The sequence below is a fragment of the Psammomys obesus genome, unplaced genomic scaffold (genome assembly GCF_907164565.1).
Source record: "Psammomys obesus unplaced genomic scaffold, mPsaObe1.curated_primary_1811, whole genome shotgun sequence".
Taxonomy (NCBI): domain Eukaryota; kingdom Metazoa; phylum Chordata; class Mammalia; order Rodentia; family Muridae; genus Psammomys; species Psammomys obesus.
This window is the reverse complement of record NW_026585685.1, coordinates 1,431,754-1,452,691: the sequence shown is the minus strand read 5'-3', so window position 1 is coordinate 1,452,691 and position 20,938 is coordinate 1,431,754. Positions and strand designations below refer to the sequence as shown.

The 20,938-nt window shown below is 49.7% G+C and overlaps 1 protein-coding gene across 1 annotated transcript; it reads left to right on the top strand.

The window, feature by feature from the left end:
- Nucleotides 1-602: 602 nt before the first annotated feature.
- Tent5c (terminal nucleotidyltransferase 5C) lies at nt 603-20,932 on the top strand. The gene is made up of 2 exons (XM_055629088.1): nt 603-686; nt 17,209-20,932. Exon 2 carries the CDS (start codon nt 17,236-17,238, stop codon nt 18,409-18,411), a length of 1,176 nt encoding a protein of 391 aa, XP_055485063.1. The 5' UTR covers nt 603-686; nt 17,209-17,235; the 3' UTR covers nt 18,412-20,932.
- Nucleotides 20,933-20,938: the final 6 nt, after the last annotated feature.

Genomic DNA, 20,938 nt, shown 5'->3' with positions numbered 1-20,938 from the left:
CTTCCTTCTCCCCAGGACCTCACCTCCAGCCAATTTGCTCGAGGAATGAGAGGTTCCCTGGGCCCACCTACGAGATTTCCGACTTCACAAACACCACTCTGGGCGCCGGGAACCAGAGAGCGCTCGGGCGAAGAGCGCTCCAAACTCAGAAAGCGCGCGCACCAGCTAGGGAGCAAGCAGGGTGGAGGGGAGAACGCTCAGGGCAAGGGAAGGCAAGTGGGAGCCGCAGAGTCGAGCGGCAGGGACAGAGGGGAAGCGTGCCCCAACTCCAAAGTTAGTCCGGCGGCGGCTCGGCACCACGCTGACTGCGCATGCGCAATGCTGCCTCCCGGCCACCCCGCCCCTTTGCGCCGCCGGAGGTTTACTCGTCTCTCGGCAACCATTGAGCCAGGCAGCCAATCAGAGGGCGGCGTTCGCCCGGCCCCTGCCGTCAGCGTGGGGCGCAAGGATCCCGCGGGGCCGCGGCCGGCGCGCCCCGCCCTGGCTCCCCCGGGAGGCCGGCCGCGGGGCGGGGGCAGGGGCGGGGAGGCGCGGGGGAGTGGTCAGGCCGGTTAAGATCGGAGGGGGCGGCGGCCGGACCGCTCACTCGCCGCAGCCGTCTGGGGGCCCGTAGTCACCGCGCTGCTCCAGCTGGGGGCCGCCAACGCCAACTACCTGCCTTTCTCACCTCCTCTTCCAGCGCCCAGGTGAGTCCGTGCTCCCCGCCTGCTCAGGTGTGAGGATGCTGCTGCGGCCCGGGGGGAGCCGCGCACGGCCACTCCGGGGTCCGTCCTGCCAGAGCCCGGGGAGGTGCCCCGGGGATGGAGGGGAGATGCCGGCAGGTGTCAGGACCCGCCCCGCTCCCGCGTCTGCAGCGCAGGCTTACCGCCGTGGAGGAGCGCGAACTTTTCGGAGATGGTGGCGGGTCTGGGAAACTTAGGCTAGTTAGTTCCTGCTGGCCCGGCGGCAGGAGTGGGGGTGGCCCCTGCCCCGCTCGGAGCAGGTTCTCCGGCTCTGAGCTGCGCCCCTAAGGCGCGCACACCGATACCGGAACTGGGGCGATTTTGAACCCCGCGGTTTTGGCGGCGCAGATGAAGACGCAGCGGTCCGGGGCTAGAGCCTGGCAGAAGAGGGGAGGGCAGCTTCCCGGGCTCCGTGCCCAGGATGGCGGCCCAGATATTTCTCTCTTCTGGGACTGTGGACAACTCGTGCGGCCAAATGATCGAAGCTGCGCGTCTCTCGGAAACTTCTCGAGAATACGGCGACTGGGAAACCTGCTTCCTCCGCTTTGGGGATCGAAAGTTGCTTACCGCGTGGGCTAAAAGCCATGCAGTCAGTTGACTCTGATAGCGGTGCTCTTGGTGGATTAGAGGCGCGCCTGCCCTGCCGGGAGCGTCGCGGACAGAGGACCCCTTTAGCGCAGTCGGAGAAGAGGGTGAGAGGGAGTTGGGGAGCCTGCAATGCCAGCTGGTAGCCTCACATCTAAGTTCAGACGGGGCGGGCGACCTCAAAGCCAGGGAGGGCTGGTGAGGAAATGCCTAGTTGGTTTTTCCAGAACGCAGAACTTCCACCGGTGTCGATTTTCAGACCTAGGTGGTCTCGGCCCCTTTTCTCTCCCCTCTCTCCCTTTAAATGTGGAGAAACTCCGACATTAAGTTCCTAGTCTTAAGCCCCTTCTCCCTCAGTTTGAGGTCAAAGTGCTTACAACGAAAGACTTAGTAGGTTTACTGATTTATAATAGCTATGTATGTAATCGTTTGGATTGCGATGAGTTTGGTATTCTGGAAATAAAGTTAAGATGGTCAGACCCTCCTAAATTAGACTCCCAGCTGCCCCTGCTACCCTGGGAAGGAGGGTGAGGGTGGCCATTGCTGGCTCTAACAACTCCCAGTATAATTTGCTTGGCAAGGCAGTAAGTGAGCCAGGAAGCCAAGAGGGTGGTAGGAGAGCTTACCAAGAATTTTACCGTGCAGAGGTGTGATTGTTTTTCCACATTTTACCCCGCAGTTGAAGGATGTGGAGCAGAAACTTTTCTCTCCCGGCTGCAGCGGGACCAGCAGTGGTTTTGTCCTTTGCCATTCTTGTTGGTGGAGATGGAGTGCTTTAGTATCCCTGATCAGGTGGCTGAAACCTTGTCTCTGAAGAGATACCCTGGTTTTGGAGCACACACATGTTAGGGGCTTTTAGAAGGAAGATTTCGATGTTTGGAATAATTTTCCCAGTATCTGCCAGGATACTGGGACAGTTACTGTTATTAAATCGTGGGGGGTTGCTCAGCGATCCCTAGACTGTTGCCAAAAGAAAGGTCCCTAATTTGATGAGTAACTTTAGTATGTGCACATAGAACAAACAGTCACACTCTAGTCTGACTTCCTCCCATAATTCCTACCTTGTATGTAGAGATTAAGTTTGTGAACTCCGAAGGGAAGGACTTGGCTCTTGGCCTGTTGGTCTGAGTGAGTGTGAGTTGAGTGCCACAGGCTCACTCTTCAGCTTTTTTTCAGCAATGCTGCAAGTATAGATACCCGCTTTCGGCCTGACTTCCAGGCACCTGCATCCACCAACTCCAATGGGCTCCCAGTCAGGCACACCCTTAGCCTGCATCCCCCAGTGTTCAAGGCCAGGCAGATTATATGTGTCTCGCACTGCCCGCTGGAAAGGCCAGGAACTGCTCCGCAATGTAGGCAATTTGAAAGTGGTCTGTTGTGCCCTGTTGTACTATTAGCTAGGCTCACCTGCTACAAAGTTGGAAAGGTGCATTGAATCTTTTCTTCCCTCCCTCCCTCCTTCCCTCCCTCCCTCCCTCCCTCCCTCCCTTCCTCCCTCCTTCCTTCTCTCCCTCCCTCCCTCTCTCCCTCCTTCTCTTCCTCCCTCCCTCCTTCTCTTCTTCTCTCCCTCTTTCCTTTCTTCTTTCTTTCCAGCTCCACCCACTAAGTAGTACCTTGTTGTCCTCTTTCTTTGCTGTGCTATTCTAGAGCTAGCCATGGAAGAAGGGCAGCCTGTGTTAGATCACTTTGCCTGTATTACCAAGAAAAGCTGTAGAGGCCAGAGATGTGGTGTTAAGAGTTAAGCTGATTTGGGGGTTTTCTTATCTCCTTCCTGTCTGTGAACCAACACACAACACACTCTGTCTCTGTTTCTCTCTCTGTCTGTCTGTCTCAGTGTTTGGAGGTTACTAGGGAGTGAGGCAGAATCTGAGGTGTTTGTTGGACGAAGCCTAGTCCATTGCTTTTTCTCGATATGAGAAGATGCTCCACATCTCAGTGTTTTGATGTAGCTGATGAAGTTGTATTATGATGACACCAACGCCTCCATATTTAAAGAAGTCCTCATGTAGCCTTAAAGCTACTTGAGACAACAGTAAAGCTGACCCCTTCGTTTTTTTTGGACCTAAGGATTCTCCTGCTATTAACCTTTTGGTTGGATGCATTCATCAAAAGGGAGCTTTTTTTGAAATTTAAGTGGTTATAGAAAGCTTCTTTACAGAAGTGTGTAAGGGAATCTTATGCGCTGTTTCACATTAATATTCTGTACAGCTGGGCCCTAGTAGCTTGTTCTTGAAGTGTTTGCAGAACTTTTTGGAACAAGAGGAGGGAGAAAACCCTTAATACAAAGAAGTAATTACTGACATGAAGCAGCTCTGTGTGTAAGGATGTTCTGTGGTTTCAGAGCATTTTCCACTGTGGGCCATTAAACTGTGTGGTGCTTTTCTCTTGGATAATGGTGGTTGAGTTGGAAAGGGCTGCCTACGTGGTGTTTGGTGCCAGGTGCTGGGGAGGCCAAGGGAATGGTATGTGAAAGGCCTGTGGAAGAGCTTTGGAGGAGTAAGAAGCTGGCCTGGCTTTATGATGTGCTTAAAGAACTTGTTTTTCTCAGTTGTCTCAACCCTCCTGCACGTGGACCCAGGAAAGTGGTATTTGTGGTCTCTGTTGTGGCCTCACCCTTGCCTAGAGAGTGCATGCATGGCTTTTGGGTGCTGACAGGCTCCTATCACGTGAACGGGGGCGGGGGGGGGGGGGGGGGAGGCGGGATAGGGGGCTGCCAGCAGTTCCTGACAGAGAAGGAAGCAGGCCCTGAAGTAGGTGTCCTGTGGGAACCCGGATGGAGCTTTCTGCATCAGAAGCGCCTGGTTTAAAAGGCTGGATGGTTTCTAGGTCTTCTTCAGCGAAGGCTCAGACGTGTAGGTTTGGAGCTGCAAATTGATCAACAGCTGAAACTCCTAAACCCGGCCAGCTTCTAGCCCCGCCCCCTGATCGCCTCCACCCTCCCTGTCCTCCCAGGCACTGTTCTCCCAGCCCAGCTCGCTCGCTCAGCTGCTCGCCCTGCTGACTCTTTCTTTTTGGGTTTGTGTATGTGTTTCCCACTGTCATCGCTGACCTGGTTTAAGGGACAGTAGGCAAAAGCTAGATGACAGCCTCACTGTCTCTAGCCAGTGCTCTGTCCTGTGTGCCTGGAGCAGTGGAGCAAGCTCCCAGGACCTGCCTATCCCTGAGGACTCAGCATTCCTCTTAAGATTGTTATTTCTGATGCTTTCCTCGCCCTCCCATGCTGTCCTGCTTTGCTCTGCACAGTACAGACTTCGATATTTGGAGAAAAAAAGTTGAACACAACCCGCTCTCCACCGGCCTTTTTTCGTATGTCTTTGGGGCCTCTGTGCAGGCTCTGCCTTATCTGTTTTTTCTTTGAGAGGGCTGCCTTATCTCTCTGCTGTAGTATGTTATAGTTTTCTTTCGCACATTTTCTTGTTTTTATTTTAATTTTAAAATTTTAATATCGAACTGAAGGGGGTGTTGCTGTTTTAGAAGTCCCCCATCGTTTCCACATTTGGCTCCTATCACAAAAACTGAGTGAAAAAAAAAAATTTATCCAGGCTTTATAACCCTCATCCCATCTATATCCCTCCTTTAGTGTCCAGACTTGGCCTTACAGGATGAGGCCAGGTACCTCTTACCTGGCCTGGCTGTGACCCCTGACCCACCTGTGCGCTGTGTCGATCCCTGCCCCTGCTTGTCATAGTCTGAGATCGGCAGCAGGACTCTGCAGCTGCCTGAGGCCACAGTACTGTCATGGGGGAATGGGGATTTAGAGGAAAGAGTCAACACCCACGGGTGTTTGCTCAGGATGGCTTGTCTGGGAAGCCAGCCCTGCTGCTGCGGTGTCACTTCCCAGACTGCTGTAGACTTCCTGCTTACTTCCTTGCCTTGTAGGCTGTCTTTCACTCGGGGGACACCTGGGCGCTGATCCTGGCAGACTGTGGCAGACTACTTGAGGCTTTCATGTCTTCATAGGCATCCATAGAGCAGACAGAGTCATTGCTGCCCTAGACACATATGGGAACAAAAGCCTGGTAAAGTTCATCTAAGTGATAGATCTCTTTGTCTGTTTAGTTCACTATGTCAAGTAGTCAGTGCAAACGCACACAAAAGAGATATCTTCTATCCTTCCTTTACATCGAGTCCCTGACATCTAAGGTGGATTTTGCATACACTGTGCACTTCAGTTTAACCTTTCAAACGTTCAAGAGCTACACGGCTTATGGCTACTGTATTGGGTAGTGCAGATGTGCAAAAATATTTTACTCTCAGATCCTGATTCTACGTGTGTGAGAGTCACTGGAGAGTTGTGTACAGGCTGCAAGCTCTGTGTGGGCAGGGAGCGCTGCCTCCTGCTTCCGCTCACGGTGCTCACGACACCGACACCGCAGGCACTTGGGTATCTGAACAAATGAAAGGCCGTTCAGTCATCACACTGACTTGCTGCTGAGCACTCATCCTGCAAGGCAGACTTGATGCCAAAAGATCGAATCTCCCTCCCCCTTCTTGCTCTTGTCTTAGTGGTTTTTTTTCCTTATAGAATAGCTGGAAAGAAATGCAGGTGAAATCTGACATTGGTCAGGGACCAGGGCTGATTTTTATGAACAGTTAAAATTTGCCAACAATTACAAATTTGAACAAACATGCAAGAGGAGTGAGCTATCAAGGCAAAGATGTTTGGGAGCTCTCTAGTGTCAATAGCTGTGGGCAGTCATGCTGGTGATCTTAGCGACAGTCCATCGGCAGTCAGCTGGTGAGGTGGCCTCACGGCTTACGGGCCTCTATACTGGTAGGACAGCATGTCTTAGAAAGTTGGTGTCAATGTCATTATTGTGCTGTGGTTTTATTTCTCCATGTGACACACACACACACACACACACACACACACACACTCGAGTATTTAAGCTTAACATGTTTCTCTCTATTCGTTCCTGTGCTTAGAGATCTGTCCCCTAACCTGAGTGGACGGCATGTGTAGTTGCCATCAGCACTGAAACTGAGGGCTGCTTGTGCTTAGACGTTCATGAATGGGGTGTGTATACCTGCCTTACCCTGATAAGTGCAGCATCTAAGAGCCGAGTGTCACTGGTCCCTTTCCTGATAAGACCCAGCAATGCCGGGAGTGCCTAAACAGGACTCGTAGCCTCCTTTAACTGGCTGAAGTTTTTGTTTTAGACTGCTGAGGAATTTTCAAAGCTCAGAGCTAGAGAGCTGGATGGTAAATAGAGCCTTTGAAATAAACCTGACTTGGTCCTCCTTAAACAGTTTCCTCTCTAGGAGCCTGGTTTGTCTCAGACCAGTCCGCCTCTAAAACAAAAAGGGCTGGCTCTGTTCGGGGAGCCCTTTGTGTGTGTTCAGACCTGTAGAAATGTATTGATAGAGCAACAATTGCTATTTGTAGAATTTGTATAGTCAGGCGCTGACACCTTGCCGGGGAGGCAACTCAGGGTTTTCTGCCTAGCTGCCAGCTGGTGATACCTGCATTCTGACACTGTTAATGTTTCCATTTGCAGTGACTTCAGGGTATTCTCTTATGCATTTGCACTTCCAGCCATGCCTTTTGAGTATCTGCCCCAGTGTTTTGATTCTGTCCTGTGCCTTCACAGGCCCAGCGTGACTCCTTCCAATGTTATCTCTCCACCCACACTTGCTGAGGCATCCTATTTTGAAAGGTGGGAAGTAGCTTTCTGTTTTCATGTTCAGGTAGTGTCTGGACAGGGCCCAGTTAGAGATAACCACTGGGTGTTGACTTCAGTACGGGAGTGAGGATCTCCCAGACACTGGAAGCTTGGGGAATAGCGGGCAGCCCCCCTTTCTGTACCTCAGGAGTCTGCTGTGGGAATCTGACCAAACTTTTTGCCTTTGGTAAACATCTTTGCGAAAAGGCCACTGATAACCCTGAGAAAATAAACTGAGGCCTCCGGCTGAATGTGGTGGGGGCTGAAAGTGAGAAAAAGACATCTGTGAAGGCCGGTGTCTTCAGTGACTTGGATGTGTTTTCTCTGGGAAAAGTTTTCTGGTCAGGGACAGCTACTGTGAGCTGAGGTAGAAGGGAGTGTGGGCATTCGGATGGGTTAGATGCAAACAGGACTGTGTTAATTCTTTGTGGTTGTGAAACATACTTGACATAAGGGTTTATTGTGGCTCATGGCTTTAAGGTACAGTCATCATGGCAGGGAGGGCACAGTGGCAGGAGAGAGAGGCAGCTCTCTCTCAGTCAGAAAGCAGAGAGTGGGCGGGGGGGGGGCGCAGGGGGACACTGCTTCTTCCCTTCTTCTCTTCATTTAGTCCCAGACCCAGCCTGTGGGGAGATGCTGCCAACATTGGGGGTGGCTGTTTGCCACCTCAGTTAAACCTCTGTGGAGAGGCTCTCTCAGACAGACCCAGAGATCCAAGTGTCTCTGTTGGCTGATGTTTCTAAATGTGTTTGGGGGATGTAGAGTAGGCTTCAGAATGTGACTCCTCCCTTTTGGGGGCCCAGGCTGTGGTGAGGGGCTGGAAGCCAAGAGACTAAGGGTTTCTTCAGTGCTTCCCCTAGGCCCTAGATAACTCCTGGCCTTTATAGTTCCGGGAATGCAAGGACAAAGGGTGTACATCTCTTCAGAAGGCTAAAATTCACGTCAGCCCTGTTCAAGCCAGTTTGTGTTTCACCTCTCAGCTGCTGGCTTTAGATGTCATTCAAAGTACTTGGTTGCAGCTTGGGGTGCATCTAACTTAATAGAGCACTTAATTTAGTAGACACAAAAGTGCACACACACGTGCAGGCACACACGCGTGCGCGCGCGCACACACACACACAGGTGGGCTTGGGTTCTGGCTCTTTTCCTTCAGGTGAAAGAATCTCAAGTCAAACAGGATGGATGTGTAGGAAGTGACAGATTTCTCATCTGAGATTGGGCCCTGGTGGACTGTCCTAGGCTGCTTCTGTTTTCAGTTATGTCCCAGGCTAGCCCCTGGGAGGCTGGTAACTCTCTGTGAATATACCTCCCTTGGCTCAGCAGCTCCTGGTGGGTTTGCCCTCTCGTCTGTGGAGAAGGTCTCTTTGATTCTGTTGCTTTCTCTTGGACCAACACTCCTGATCTCCCAGTCACCTATTGGTTGTTTATTTTTGTGAGTGATGCTCACAAAATTTGATGACAAATCTGGTCTGCCATTGCCGCAGCTTCTCAGTGCTTTTCAGACCATCGATTGGCTGGCTCCTTCCACCCCTGGCTTCTCTGTTCTTCTGAACTTGCTATCTCTAACATCACCCCACACCAACTTGGCCGGTGTCTCAGAGCACCCTCCAAGTTGGGATCTTAGGCCATCTTCTCCAAAGCATTAACTATTGCCATTCCCATTCTTCCTATTCTCATTCTGGTAGCTCCATGAGGCTGGTATATCCTGATGTCGGCATGACTATGGGGGAGCAGTTTCTGTCCCGAAAGCTGTTCCTTAAGTTCTACGTGTGTCTTCCCAGCCCTTAACACCTGCCATCTGGCCTTGCCTTATTCTAGTGGCCAGAATCCTCTGCCACCACCTGATTAAAACAGCTTTGTGCTTTCTTTTCTGTTCCTTCTGCTTAGTGCCACCTCCTTCTCATGGCCACAGGAACAGCTAGTTCTTAAAGGTCTCTCTCACCCTGTAATACACCACAGCTACCCTCCTGCAAGGAATAAGAAGCCTCCTCAGTCGCATTCCTACCACATACCAGGAGAGTGTCCTTGGAGAGTAGACAGTGTGAGTGTCCTCTTGGTTCTGCAGTGTCCTCCCCTGAAATGAGGGGAAATGACATCTCCTTTATAGGCATCTTAAAGACTCTTAAATGTTAATTTAGTGTACAGCACACATGTCAGAGATCAGAGGGTGGCTTTTTGGAAATCTGTTCTCTTCTTCCACTGTGCGGGTCTTTGGTCATCCGGGCTTGGTGCCTTGACCTGCTGAGCCACCCTGCATGCCCTGTGCTGCTTTGATGGCAACCAGGCGGTCAGATGTGGCTAGAACCCTGCCATCACTGTCCTGCTTGCCTGCCTGGGATGTGACAAACTTGCCTGGCTGAACATTCCAGGCGCAGCTCTCGTCCTCTGGCCACAGCTGTGGTGGCCACTATTAGGCAAAGCCTCTGCAGAAGACTGCCTTTATCTGTACCTGGCTGGCGCTTCTGCAGAATGGAGAGACGGTCCCCTGTGGGAAAAGGATGTGGGGAGAACTAGAGGATTCTTGTTCTGAAATGCCCAGGTGTGCAGTCCCTTTGAGAAGTGGGACTTCCCAGATATGGTGGCCCATAATCTATTTCCAGGGCCTCCGTGAAAGCCCCCTCTAAGCCTCTGGAGTCCTTTGGGTCTAAAGCTGGCACAAAAGCAGGCAGCAAGGCGTGATCCTTTCAACAGGAGGCCGTGGGATGGGAGGAGACAAGGTCAGAGTCAGCAGAAGGCAGCTTGAAGTTTTGTTTTTGCTTGGGACCAGTAAATTTTTGTTTTAGAAATGCTTGTCTGAGTAGCAATAAGAAGAGGTTCTCTAGTGCACTTGTGGGTTGTTGACCTGTGTTTCCTGGTATCCCCCAACCTCCTGCCCTCCAGGGCCCCTTGGACCTGACGGAGGAGTCAGCAGTTCCAAGAATTAGGACCTTGGCTCTGGGAAGGAGGCCCTGGGCTCTTGTATGAACTACACTATTTAAACTGGGGCTGGGGGAAGTTTGGCTTGTGAGGGTTAAATGGGAATTGATTGCAGTGGTTTCTGCTGTGTGTTATTTCCTTTGCTTGCATACGTGTTTACCCTGTACTTTATAATGACTGAGAAATAAGCCTGACCTGTTTGTGGTGGTCTCGGTCTGGGCTCATGGAGGTGAGAGGCAGCATGGGCTGTGGTAAAAGCTATTCAGAATCATTTCACAACAGAGTCTCTGCCCCTGGAGTCCTCCTTCACACAGGGGAGAAGAGTGTGTGCAAAGTATACAGGAAGGACCCATCCCCCTGGCGGAGGTGTCCTTGTTCCATGCACACATTTCACTTAGAAGCCTCAGGTCTGTGCCCAGGTTTTGCCGGTGGATGGCTCTTAGCCCGACCTGAAAAGCTTTATTAGGAAGACGCGCACTTTCTTAAAGGCAGCATTCAGGAACAGTAAAAGGGAGTCTTGCTACCAAGAGAACGCTTTTTATTATTCTTAAACCTACGAAAGTCAGAAAAGGCTGTTGCTCAGTTCCCTCTGGAATGGATGATGGGCTCTAATGAGAGAGCTTCAGTTCCAGCCTCAGTTTCCCGGAAGCCTTCCAGACAACTAATTCTACAACTTTGTTTTTTTGAAACAGGGCTTCTCTGTGTAGCCCTAGCTGTCCTGGAATTCATTCTGTAGACCGGGCTGGCCTCCAGCTCTCAGAGATCCTCCTGCCTCCCGAGTGCTGGGATCAAAGGCATGCGCCATCAGTCTGGCCTGTTCTACAACTTTGATGTTAAATACCTGAGCTTGGAAAAAACCTTCCTTGACTTTATAGACACATCTCTCCACACACAAAAACTCTTGGGGCCACTTTCCATGTCCAATAACCAGGAACCCAACAGGACTTGGTGTAGGTGCCTTCCATGTCCTCAGTGGCCTTATCCCCATCTCAGGCACCTGCCTCCCTTTCACAGCTCTGCCCACGGCAGCAAGGCACATGGCAGCAGGTGGAGAATCGACCTTGACCTCAGGGAGCTTGGCCTAACCCTCTGGAATAGGTTATCTCCTCCACGTCTGCCACCATCGCTGCAAACCCATTTTCTCTCAATGCACGTTTCCTTCTCTGCCGCTGCAGCCCAGGAATCCAGGAGTCCCTGTGACAATTGTTCGCCAGTAATCATACTGTCAAAAAGATTAAATATTATGGGGATGGAGAGATGGCTCAGCAGTTAAGAGCACTGGCTCTTCTTCCAGAGGATCTGGGTTTGAGTCCGAGCACCCTCATGGAAGCTCACAGCCATCTGTGGCTCCAATTTCAGGGGACTTGAGCCCTTTTCCAGCCTTCTTTGGCATTGCGTACATGGTGATGTATAGACGTACGTGCAGGCAAAACACCCGTACACACAAAATAAAATAAAAACTTATTTAAAAACAAATTCTGTGAACTCAAATTCTGGCTCATAGAAGTGTCTGGCTTTTCAAACAAGTGACCAGTTCCGTGCCCATCTTTGCTGACTTCCCCTGTGAAAACCACAGGAGATACACTCCTCAAACATTGCTTTGAATCCCCTGGGCTTCAAGTTAATTTGTTTCCTAGCCATTGTTGTGTTAATTCTGCTAACGAGATTAACCACAGTCTTTGATGAGCGAAGCACGTTTGCTCCATGTGATTCCTTTAAATGGAGATTACATAAGTGTTGATTAACACTGAAAGTGTTAAACTAAGGGCTGGTGTGTTATCTAAGCGCCAAGGGCTGTAAATTGCCCTTATTCTCGTAAAACCGACATGAAAGTCACACAGGGACACACTTTTGATATTTAAAACCATTTGCACTTCAACAGTAGTTACAAATATCTTTCTCAGTATTTCAAATTTTATTCATTTTTAATCGTGTTTATGCATGTGTCTGTGTGGGTCTGTGCGTGTGAGTGTAGGCACCCTGGGAACCAGAACAGGCGTTGGATCCCCTGGAGCCTGGCTTGCAGAAGGTTGTGAGCCACTCAGGATGGGTGCTGGTGCGCAGACTCAGGTCCTCTGCAAGAGCACCACACACTCTTGGTCACTGAGCCGTCTTTCTAGCAGAAGCACCCCCGCCAACTGTCCTACTAATTTACCCTTTTCTAATGAGGTAGAGGCTTCATAGCATTGCCTATGAATGTAGACCTGCCTCAGCTCAGCCCTGCCATACCCAAATTATGGTAAATTGGAGACTTAAAACCGTATTATGAATTTGGACATCAACCCATGTCCCATGGTATGATTTTCATGAGCTCCATTTTCCCCCCCGAAGTTTACTTCACTCTCCATATTTATATCCAAAGAAGTTGGTATGAAAGATGCCGACATAAGAATCTTGACTTTCTAAAAGCCTTCAAAAAAAAAAATAAATAAATAAAAAGTTCTTGTAACTGTAGTGAGTAATCAGAAAGAGGGCATTGCAAGGGTAGGACAGCAGCTTTGGTAGGTTTGAAGTGAGGAGTAGCTGCCCTGGAAAACGGTTGGAAACGTGTTTTGATACTAAATATTGAATAGTCGGAATGAGAGCGCAGACCTATTGTTTTGAGTTTTTTCTTTTTAACGTAAACAGTGGATGTCTTTTTATTCCTAAAGCACATTAGGTAGAATCTTGACAAAAGGCCTTCTAGAGGGATATCATTCTCTTCCCTGCAGAGGTCAACATTTAAGAGGTAGAGGGAAAGCTTCCAAATATATTGGATTTATTTGGTGCATGGATATAGGAAAGGGTCAGGGAAGGGGGCTGCGGAAGTTAAATACAGAGAGTAGATGACTTGTAGATCTCATATGGGAAAGGCTGTAGAATGTGGTTCATGAGATGTTTGATTGTTATCAACGAATAGATCTAAGTCCAAAGGGCACAAAATGCATTTTCTTTTCCACATCCACCCCAAACTGAAGACGGCGCTTGGTATAGACTGAGTTGTGTGTAGGCATAAAGTTTCGCATGCACAGTTTACACCTGTCTACTCAGGAGCATTCGTGTTCTTACAGAGCAGGCACTGTCCTTTTGAACAACTGCACGCTTCTGTCCCTCTTCTGCCCATGTGAGGTGCACTCCCAGCTGTGTGACTGTCCCCCAGTGACTGTCTCCATGCATCCTTGCAGCTCTCCTGGACAGCAGAGGAGGGCAGGTAGAAGTGGATAATGGAAACTTAAAAGTTGAGAGCCTACCATAGGTTCTTCAAAGAGCCCAGGGCTGTGTACCAGCGTGTCTGCTGTCCCTCCCACGGGACTGAACTTTGCCGACGTGTTGGGTGAAAATCTGCTCCTTCGGTCTTAGGTTGTCCGTCTCTGAGCAGTGAGGCCAAACATTCCATGCTGTTGGTTACGTTCTTTCCCCTTTCTTTGGGGTCTTGTATTTATGATTTCTTACTTATTAAGGAAATGAATAGTTGGCCTAAAGTTATAACTGGTTTCTTACTTATGCCTTCTGAATGCTTTCTTCCATGTAAACATTTTTATTTTATGTAGCTAATCCGGTCTGTTTTTGTGCCTGGTTTTCAGTGGTTCTGGACGGTTTAAAGGCTTACCTACTGTGTGAATTTATATGGCAATTCTAGTCTGTCCATGTGTCCCCCCTCCCCCGCCCCCGTCCCTCCTAAACTTCTTTTTAGTCTTCACCTAACCAACTAGATAATGGCTCTCAGCCTGTGGGTCACAACCCCTTTCAAGAGTTGAATGACCCTTACACGGGGATTGCCTAAGACACCCAGAAAACAGAGATATTTCATTATGGTTAAGAACAGTAGCAAAATTACAGTTATGAAGTAGCAACAAAATAATTTATGGTTAGGGTCACCACAACATGAGGAACTGTGTTAAAGGCTCACAGCGTCAGGAAGGTTGAGAACCACTGAACTAGACCCTAGTCGTTAGTCCCCGATCCAACCAGGTAGATCTTAGTTTAGCAGGAGATATGGAGCCAGCTTTAAAAAATATATAGATTAATCATCAAGGTGTTCTTTTTTTTTTTCTTTTTTCCTCAGCACCATTTGTTTATATTTACGATTGGACTTTTTTGTTTGCTTGCTTGCATATTCATTTGTTCGCATTGGGGTCTCTATCTCCGCCTCTTACGTGCTGGGAGCCTAGGCGTGAGCCCCATGCATGATTTCCTTTACTGTTCTGAAATGCTTCCTTCTCTATAGTAAACCTCATATGTATTTGTTTTTCATATTTAGAAACTTCTGTCCCAACAACTTGTCCTTTTGTGCTGATAATCTTGTTTGCATTTTCGTTGCTCTTTTAACTCTCTCCCAGGCTGATATACCTCATTTCCATTATCAGACATTTCTGGCTATTTCTGCCCCTGCTCTCCCGTGAACCTTGCAGAGACTGAGTGTAGCATAGGTTTTAACTTTGAATCTGCTGCCAATGTAAGGCTGCATGGGCGTCTTCACATGTGTGCGTTTTACCCCAAAGGAAAGAGTTAATGGCTCCTGGATTCCCTGCGGTCCCAGGTAGCCCTTCTGACACATTCCAGAACAGTTCTGACGTCAACACCACATAGCTTTTTTTTTTTTTTTTCCTTTTTGGCAGTTTTTCTTCTTTGTCCTGAATCAAAGGCCTTTCCTACGGCTACCCCATGCTATGACATTACTAGGGGTCTTTTTGGAAACTTTCTCAATATTGTTTCTTGAATCTCATTTGTTGATTGCATTGTGACTCCCCAGACATGTGTCAAAGACGTGAGCCTTGGAAGTGTAACAGGTGGCAGACTGGGTAGCAACTTAGGCCAGCGCCTGACGGGAGGTGGTCAGACTGCAGGCGGTCTAGCCTCCTTCAGCCATGTCTCAAAACAAGGCTCAGACCAGAACACGTTCCTGAAAGCAGTTGCGTCTCTTCAGTCATAAGTCTACTGTATACTGGTCATTAAAAAAGAAGAGACAAAGAACCACCAAGCATGCAGTGAGCACGGAGAAAAGAGAACCCAGCTGTCTCAAATCCCGCTGGAAGGCAAACGCTGGCCACAATAGATGTTAGGTGTGTGTCACAGGCTGTGCTTGCCGTCAATGGCCGAGGCGGGCCATGCCAGGGTGATCTAAATAGCCGCGGAGTTTTTAAGGTGCTTTCATCTCTGCCTTGACGAATGCTCTTCTATAGCAAGCAGGGCGGCGTTCAGCTCCAAGCCCACCAGAGCCTGCTTTGATCCTGGGCTAGGCTGGCCGATTCCAGCTGAGCGAATTAACAGTCCCCGACTCCTGTGTTACTGCGCTGGCCTGAGGGGCTGTCACCCCCAGATGGTTGCCATTTCTAGCCACTGCTGTCCTCCCCTCTGTTGTTCTAGCCACAGCTCACCATGACTTTGTGATCTGTGTCCCCCCTCTCCAGAAGTGAACGCTTCTGTGGCTTTCCTGTTGGCCCCAACAGACGGACAGCCGCTCCTTGGTCCGCAGGCCGTATTTGCTCTCTTCCACAAGGGTTGTGTAAACCGCACACCTCCCTGAGTTGGCATCTTGTGCTGTCAGCAGTCCTTGTGGTGTGGAACTATAGAAGCTCATCTCCACATGACTGGTGGTACCCTGGCACTGTTACAGCCACAAATGCCTGGACCAAGGCAGGCTTGGAATCCATGCTGGAGCCCAAGGAGAGTGCACTGATGTGCACTAAAGAGCAGCAGCTTCCGAGCAGTGGGCGTGGGGTTGGTGAATGCTGTCTGCCCGTGGCTTTTGCAGGGTGGAAGCCGTCTGTGGTGGCATTGGAAGACTGCACAGGACTCCCCGTTTCAGCTTCTGTGCCTCTCTAGGCTATGCCTGATCCACACTTGCACTTTGGGTCTCGAAGATCCCAATATCTGCTTCTGTGTGTTGGGATTTCGGGCGCTCCATCATTTTCATCTCTCTCAAAGTGAGCTGTGCTTTCCTGTTACTAGGTGAGAGTGCAGCTCAGCGCTAGGCACTTGGCTAGCTCGCTCAAAGCCCAGGCTTCAGTCCCCAGCATGTTACACACACACACACACACACGTACACAGTTATCTGGGAATCTTTGTGGCTCCAGCGTGTGAAGTGTGAGACGTGCTTTCTTTCCCTGCTGGTGCTCAGTGTTGACTCTGTTGCCCTTCGGAGCTTGAGGGGGCTCTTCAGAGGAAGGCCTCTGGGAGTTCACCTGCCCCGAGGCCTTGCTCGCTTCCTTGCAGAAGGGTGTCCTCAGGGCTCCGCTCTGTCCCGGGTGACGCAGTATTTGTTGTAGGACAGACTGTGGCCATATGTAAAAAGGAAGTGGTTATCTTCTAGAGCTGAGATGTAGTCTGCTGGGGAGCAGACGGAGCAGTGGTGTGCATGTGTGTGTGTGTGTGCATGCATGCGAGTGTGACTAAGAGTGTGTGTGTGTGTTTGTGGATGTGCATGCCTCTGTGTATGCGTGTGTTTTTACGTGAGAGTGTGTGTGTTAATGTGTGTATATGTATGTTTCTGTGTGATGTTTGTATGTGTGTGCATGTGTGTGTGTGTGAGAATGTATGAGTGTGTGGATGTACATGTGAGAACGTGTGAGTAGCTGTGTATATGAGAGTGTGTGTGAGTCTGTGAGAGTGTATACATGTATATGAGTGTGTGTTTATACATGTGTATGGGTATGTGTGTGAGTATATGTGTGTATATGAGCATATATGTGTATGTATGTGTTTGTGTGCATTCATGTGTGTATATGTATTCAGGTGTGAATATATGTACATGTGTATGTTTGTGTGTGTGAGATTGGGTGTGTATGTGTGTTTGAGTGGTTGTATATGGATGTGTGCGTCTGTATGTATATGCCTGTGGATGTGAGTTGTGTTTGTGTACGTGAGAAAATGTGTGTATGTGAGAGTGTAATATACCTATGTGTGTATTTGTGTGAGAGAGTGTGTGAATGTGTCTGTGTGTGTGTGTGTGTGTGTGTGTGTGTGTGTGTGTGTGTGTGTGTTGCACTGGATATTAGGGTTTAGGTATCCATCAGTTCAAGATGTAGGTAGGGAGCTAAAAGCAGAAACAGCTTCTGTAGACACTAGAGAAAACTAGTAAAACACGGTTTGTCTGCTGGTCTTCGCATGGAGCAGGCTACCCCGCCCTCCCCTACACGCTTGGCGCACACCAGCAGCAGCTGGGGAGCCCACCTAGCGAGGCGTGTAGAGGGAAGCTTGAGCCTTCGTGGGTGCCGTGCTTGGTGCGTGAATATGCTCACGGCCGTGCTGAGAGTGTCCTCGGGCATGGTACAGGGAGTTGTTCAGAGATAAGTCAAGGCCTTGCCCACGGGAATCCTAACGATTGTTTCTTTCCTTTTCAGCTCCCCCTGAACAGAACATCCCTCAGGATGGCGGAGGAGGGCAGCAGTGCCAAGGACTCCGAGTCCTTCAGCGTGCTCACCTGGGACCAGGTCAGCCGGCTGCACGAGGTCCTGACTGAGGTGGTGCCCATCCACGGGCGGGGCAACTTCCCGACCCTGGAGATCACCCTGAAGGACATCGTGCAGACTGTCCGTGGCCGGCTGGAGGAGGCTAGCATCAGGGTGCAGGACGTCCGGCTGAACGGCTCCGCCGCTGGCCACGTGCTGGTCAAAGACAACGGCTTGGGGTGCAAAGACCTGGATCTGATCTTCCACGTGGCTCTCCCCACAGAGGCGGAATTTCAGCTGGTGAGAGACGTGGTTCTGTGCTCCCTGCTGAACTTCCTGCCGGAGGGCGTGAACAAGCTCAAGATCAGCCCCGTCACCCTGAAGGAGGCGTACGTGCAGAAGCTGGTGAAAGTCTGCACAGACGCCGACCGCTGGAGCCTCATCTCCCTCTCCAACAAGAACGGGAGGAACGTGGAGCTCAAGTTCGTCGACTCCATCCGGCGTCAGTTCGAGTTCAGCGTGGACTCTTTCCAGATCATCCTAGATTCTCTGCTTTTCTTCTATGACTGCTCCAGCAACCCCATCTCCGAGCATTTCCACCCCACGGTGATCGGGGAGAGTGTGTACGGGGATTTCGAGGAAGCCTTTGATCATCTTCAGAACAGGCTGATCGCCACCAAGAACCCCGAGGAAATCCGAGGCGGGGGCCTGCTGAAGTACAGCAACCTCCTCGTGCGGGACTTCAGGCCCGCGGACCAAGAGGAGATCAAGACCCTGGAGCGCTACATGTGCTCCAGGTTCTTCATCGACTTCCCAGACATCCTGGAACAGCAGAGGAAGCTGGAGACCTACCTCCAGAACCACTTCGCCGAAGAAGAGAGAAGCAAGTATGACTACCTCATGATTCTCCGCCGGGTGGTGAACGAAAGCACAGTGTGCCTCATGGGGCACGAGCGCAGGCAGACCCTGAACCTCATCTCCCTCCTGGCCCTGCGTGTGCTGGCAGAGCAGAACATCATTCCCAGCGCCACCAACGTCACCTGCTACTACCAGCCAGCTCCTTACGTCAGTGATGGCAATTTCAACAACTATTACATTGCCCACCCTCCCGTCACCTACAGCCAGCCTTACCCTACATGGCTGCCCTGTAACTAACCTTAAGACCCGAGGGTTTCCCCCGTGGGAACCCATTTAGGGCAGGGGCTCTCAGGTAGGAGAGCCTCCTCCTTAGAAGTAGGTGTTTGGCTTTTAAGGGGGGAGCTCAGCTCTGATTGTGCTTGTCTTTGTGTACCCGTTGGGACAGGTCCACAGACTGTCATGAGCTAACCCTAAAAGGACCCACATACAATGCCACTCTGGAAGATGCAATAGGAAGCATGACTTCTCCACATCTTTCTAAGATACTCACTATCCTGTCAGTACCCAGACACGGGATTTGAACTCTGCACGGTCTCTGGGATTGGGAGAGCTGGGCAGCACGTGAGACGCGTCAAAGGCCCTCTTCTCGGCTGAGCCTACGGTAGGCCCCGAGGGTCCTCTCCTCCGGGATTCTCAGCAGCTACGTGACAGCTGTGCTGATAGACTTATACCGTGCCGATTTTAGTCAGCTCCCAGACTGAGAAACACAAGGGTGCTCTCTCTGTGACTGGATCTCCACTCGAGGGACTAAGTTGTGTGTGTCTCGTCCCTGTCAGCAGAGCTGAGAATTTCATTCATCAATAAACCAAAGCCAATAGCTGGAGACTTGAGATCTGCTTGGAAGTGGTTTATGGTATATGCTGTGCTTTATCAAGGAATTATGAGATGTTGTGGAGAAAAAAAAAAAAAAAAGATGACCTTTGCTTGAAATGTAACTTGAAAACAAAATAAAATGTGGAACATAATGTTAAAGTAGAATTGTGGTGGTGGCGGGGTGGCAATTGCCAATAGGAAACATGAATGTTTTTGTTTTTTGTTTTTTTTCTTTAAGGAATTATTGAATGACACTCCCCCCCCATTGGCTCTCTGATGACTGACTCTTGTCTGCACCTCCTGAGAGTACGGACCTCGCTGTGACTGGAATCGCTGTCATAACTGACATGAGATTCTCCCCGAGCTCTAATGAAGCCCATTTTGTACATCATTCCCAGTATGACAGAGCTTTTCGCTGGGGAACACTGACCATTCTTCTCCAGTCCCTTCAGAAACAGCATTCCCCAGATATTTTTTTCACAGCAGGAGAATTCAGGAATTTCAGGAGAAAAGAGTGCCCAGTGGACCCATTTTAGAATTTCACTTCCTCTCTCAAAGATGCAGGGCCGTAGGCGTTTAGTGTCCAGTCTGGCCTTGTGTGTTCTAGCTACGAAGGCACTTTGCTATCACTCTGGTGTGTTGAGGAAGAGGCCGGGGAGTCAGGAATGATCTTTCTTATTCTGTAGATTTAAGCATTATGTTTGTGTTCTGCACTTTAGAAGGAAAACAGTGTTAATTGCTGGCCCGAATCAAGCAGTCCACAGGGGTCCAGGCGCCTGTGGCTTTACCTGGTGGGTTCCAAAGAGAGATTTCCCCTTTTGAAACTTTCTGTGGGATATTTTGGAATGCATGGCTTTAGGACATCAAGGGGAAAGACATTCAGTATTGCTGTCGGGCTTGATTTCAAAAGTGATTCCATCAAATCCATGATCTCAGCCGTTACGTTGTCCAGTGACCGTAAGAGTCCAAAGATCTGAGCGATTGCTTGCTTTGTATCCGCTTTAAGCAATCCAGTTATCTTTATGTAAGAAGACAGTACAGACTAAATGGCTGACCTTTTCTAGCGGTGTGTTTTCGAGGTTTGTCTAGAATGTGCTATATTAGTCCTCTTAAGAGTTGATCCAAATGCATCTTCTAGCATCCATCTTAAGTTAGGTCACAGAAGCCACTATTAGTATAGCTTGTTTCTACTTCCCTCTGAATATTAGTTAGGTTTGAATTCACTGGCTTTGAGGTATGTGAGGGGACCTGAGCTGTTTCAGGGTTGAAAAGGAAGATAATGAAAAGTGAACCCAACTTTGAAAACTATCGGTCATCCATGACCTTAAAATGCTACCTTTGTAGTCAAATAAGAGCATATTTGTACTGAAATAGATTTGTTTAATCAAAGCTTTTGAAGTGTATTGGATCTCCCTCAATATAAGCCCTTGCTAACAGAGGCAGAAATCAGGATTGCTTTGAGAAAGCTTGGGGACCAGCAAGTGTTCTGGCTTCCTCTTGGAATTCTTTCGGCTTTCTATTTTGTCTTTTCCAGTCTGGCCATAGTCGTCCTCTGAGGATGGAGAGAGGGAGACACAGACATCGTAAGCAACCACTGTATGATGGTCCCCTTGGTAGTTTCCTTTCTAGTTTGCCCAGCTGTTTTGTAGTTTGAGAATTGATGTGTGTTCTAGAACCATCATGGTAAAAAGTTGCATTGACCAAAGCTCTACTTTTAAGTCCTGGTTTGTGGCTGTCTGGGCTAGAGTTGTCTCTACCTACTGTGTGTGAGCTTTCTGCCAGAACAGAGACAGCGCAGGTGGCCTCGCATTTCAGATGTCAGGAAGTTCTATCTGAAGCCTGCCTTTTGTGTGGCTCACATATGTCCCAGACACGCCTACTTGTACTGAATCCAGTGGTTTCTCTGTGTGTGTGTGTGTGTGTGTGTGTGTGTGTGTGTGTGTGTGTGTGT

Excerpts from the sequence above, each read along its gene's own strand:
- Tent5c (XM_055629088.1), top strand. The coding sequence starts at position 17,236 with ATGGCGGAGGAGGGCAGCAGTGCCAAGGACTCCGAGTCCTTCAGCGTG.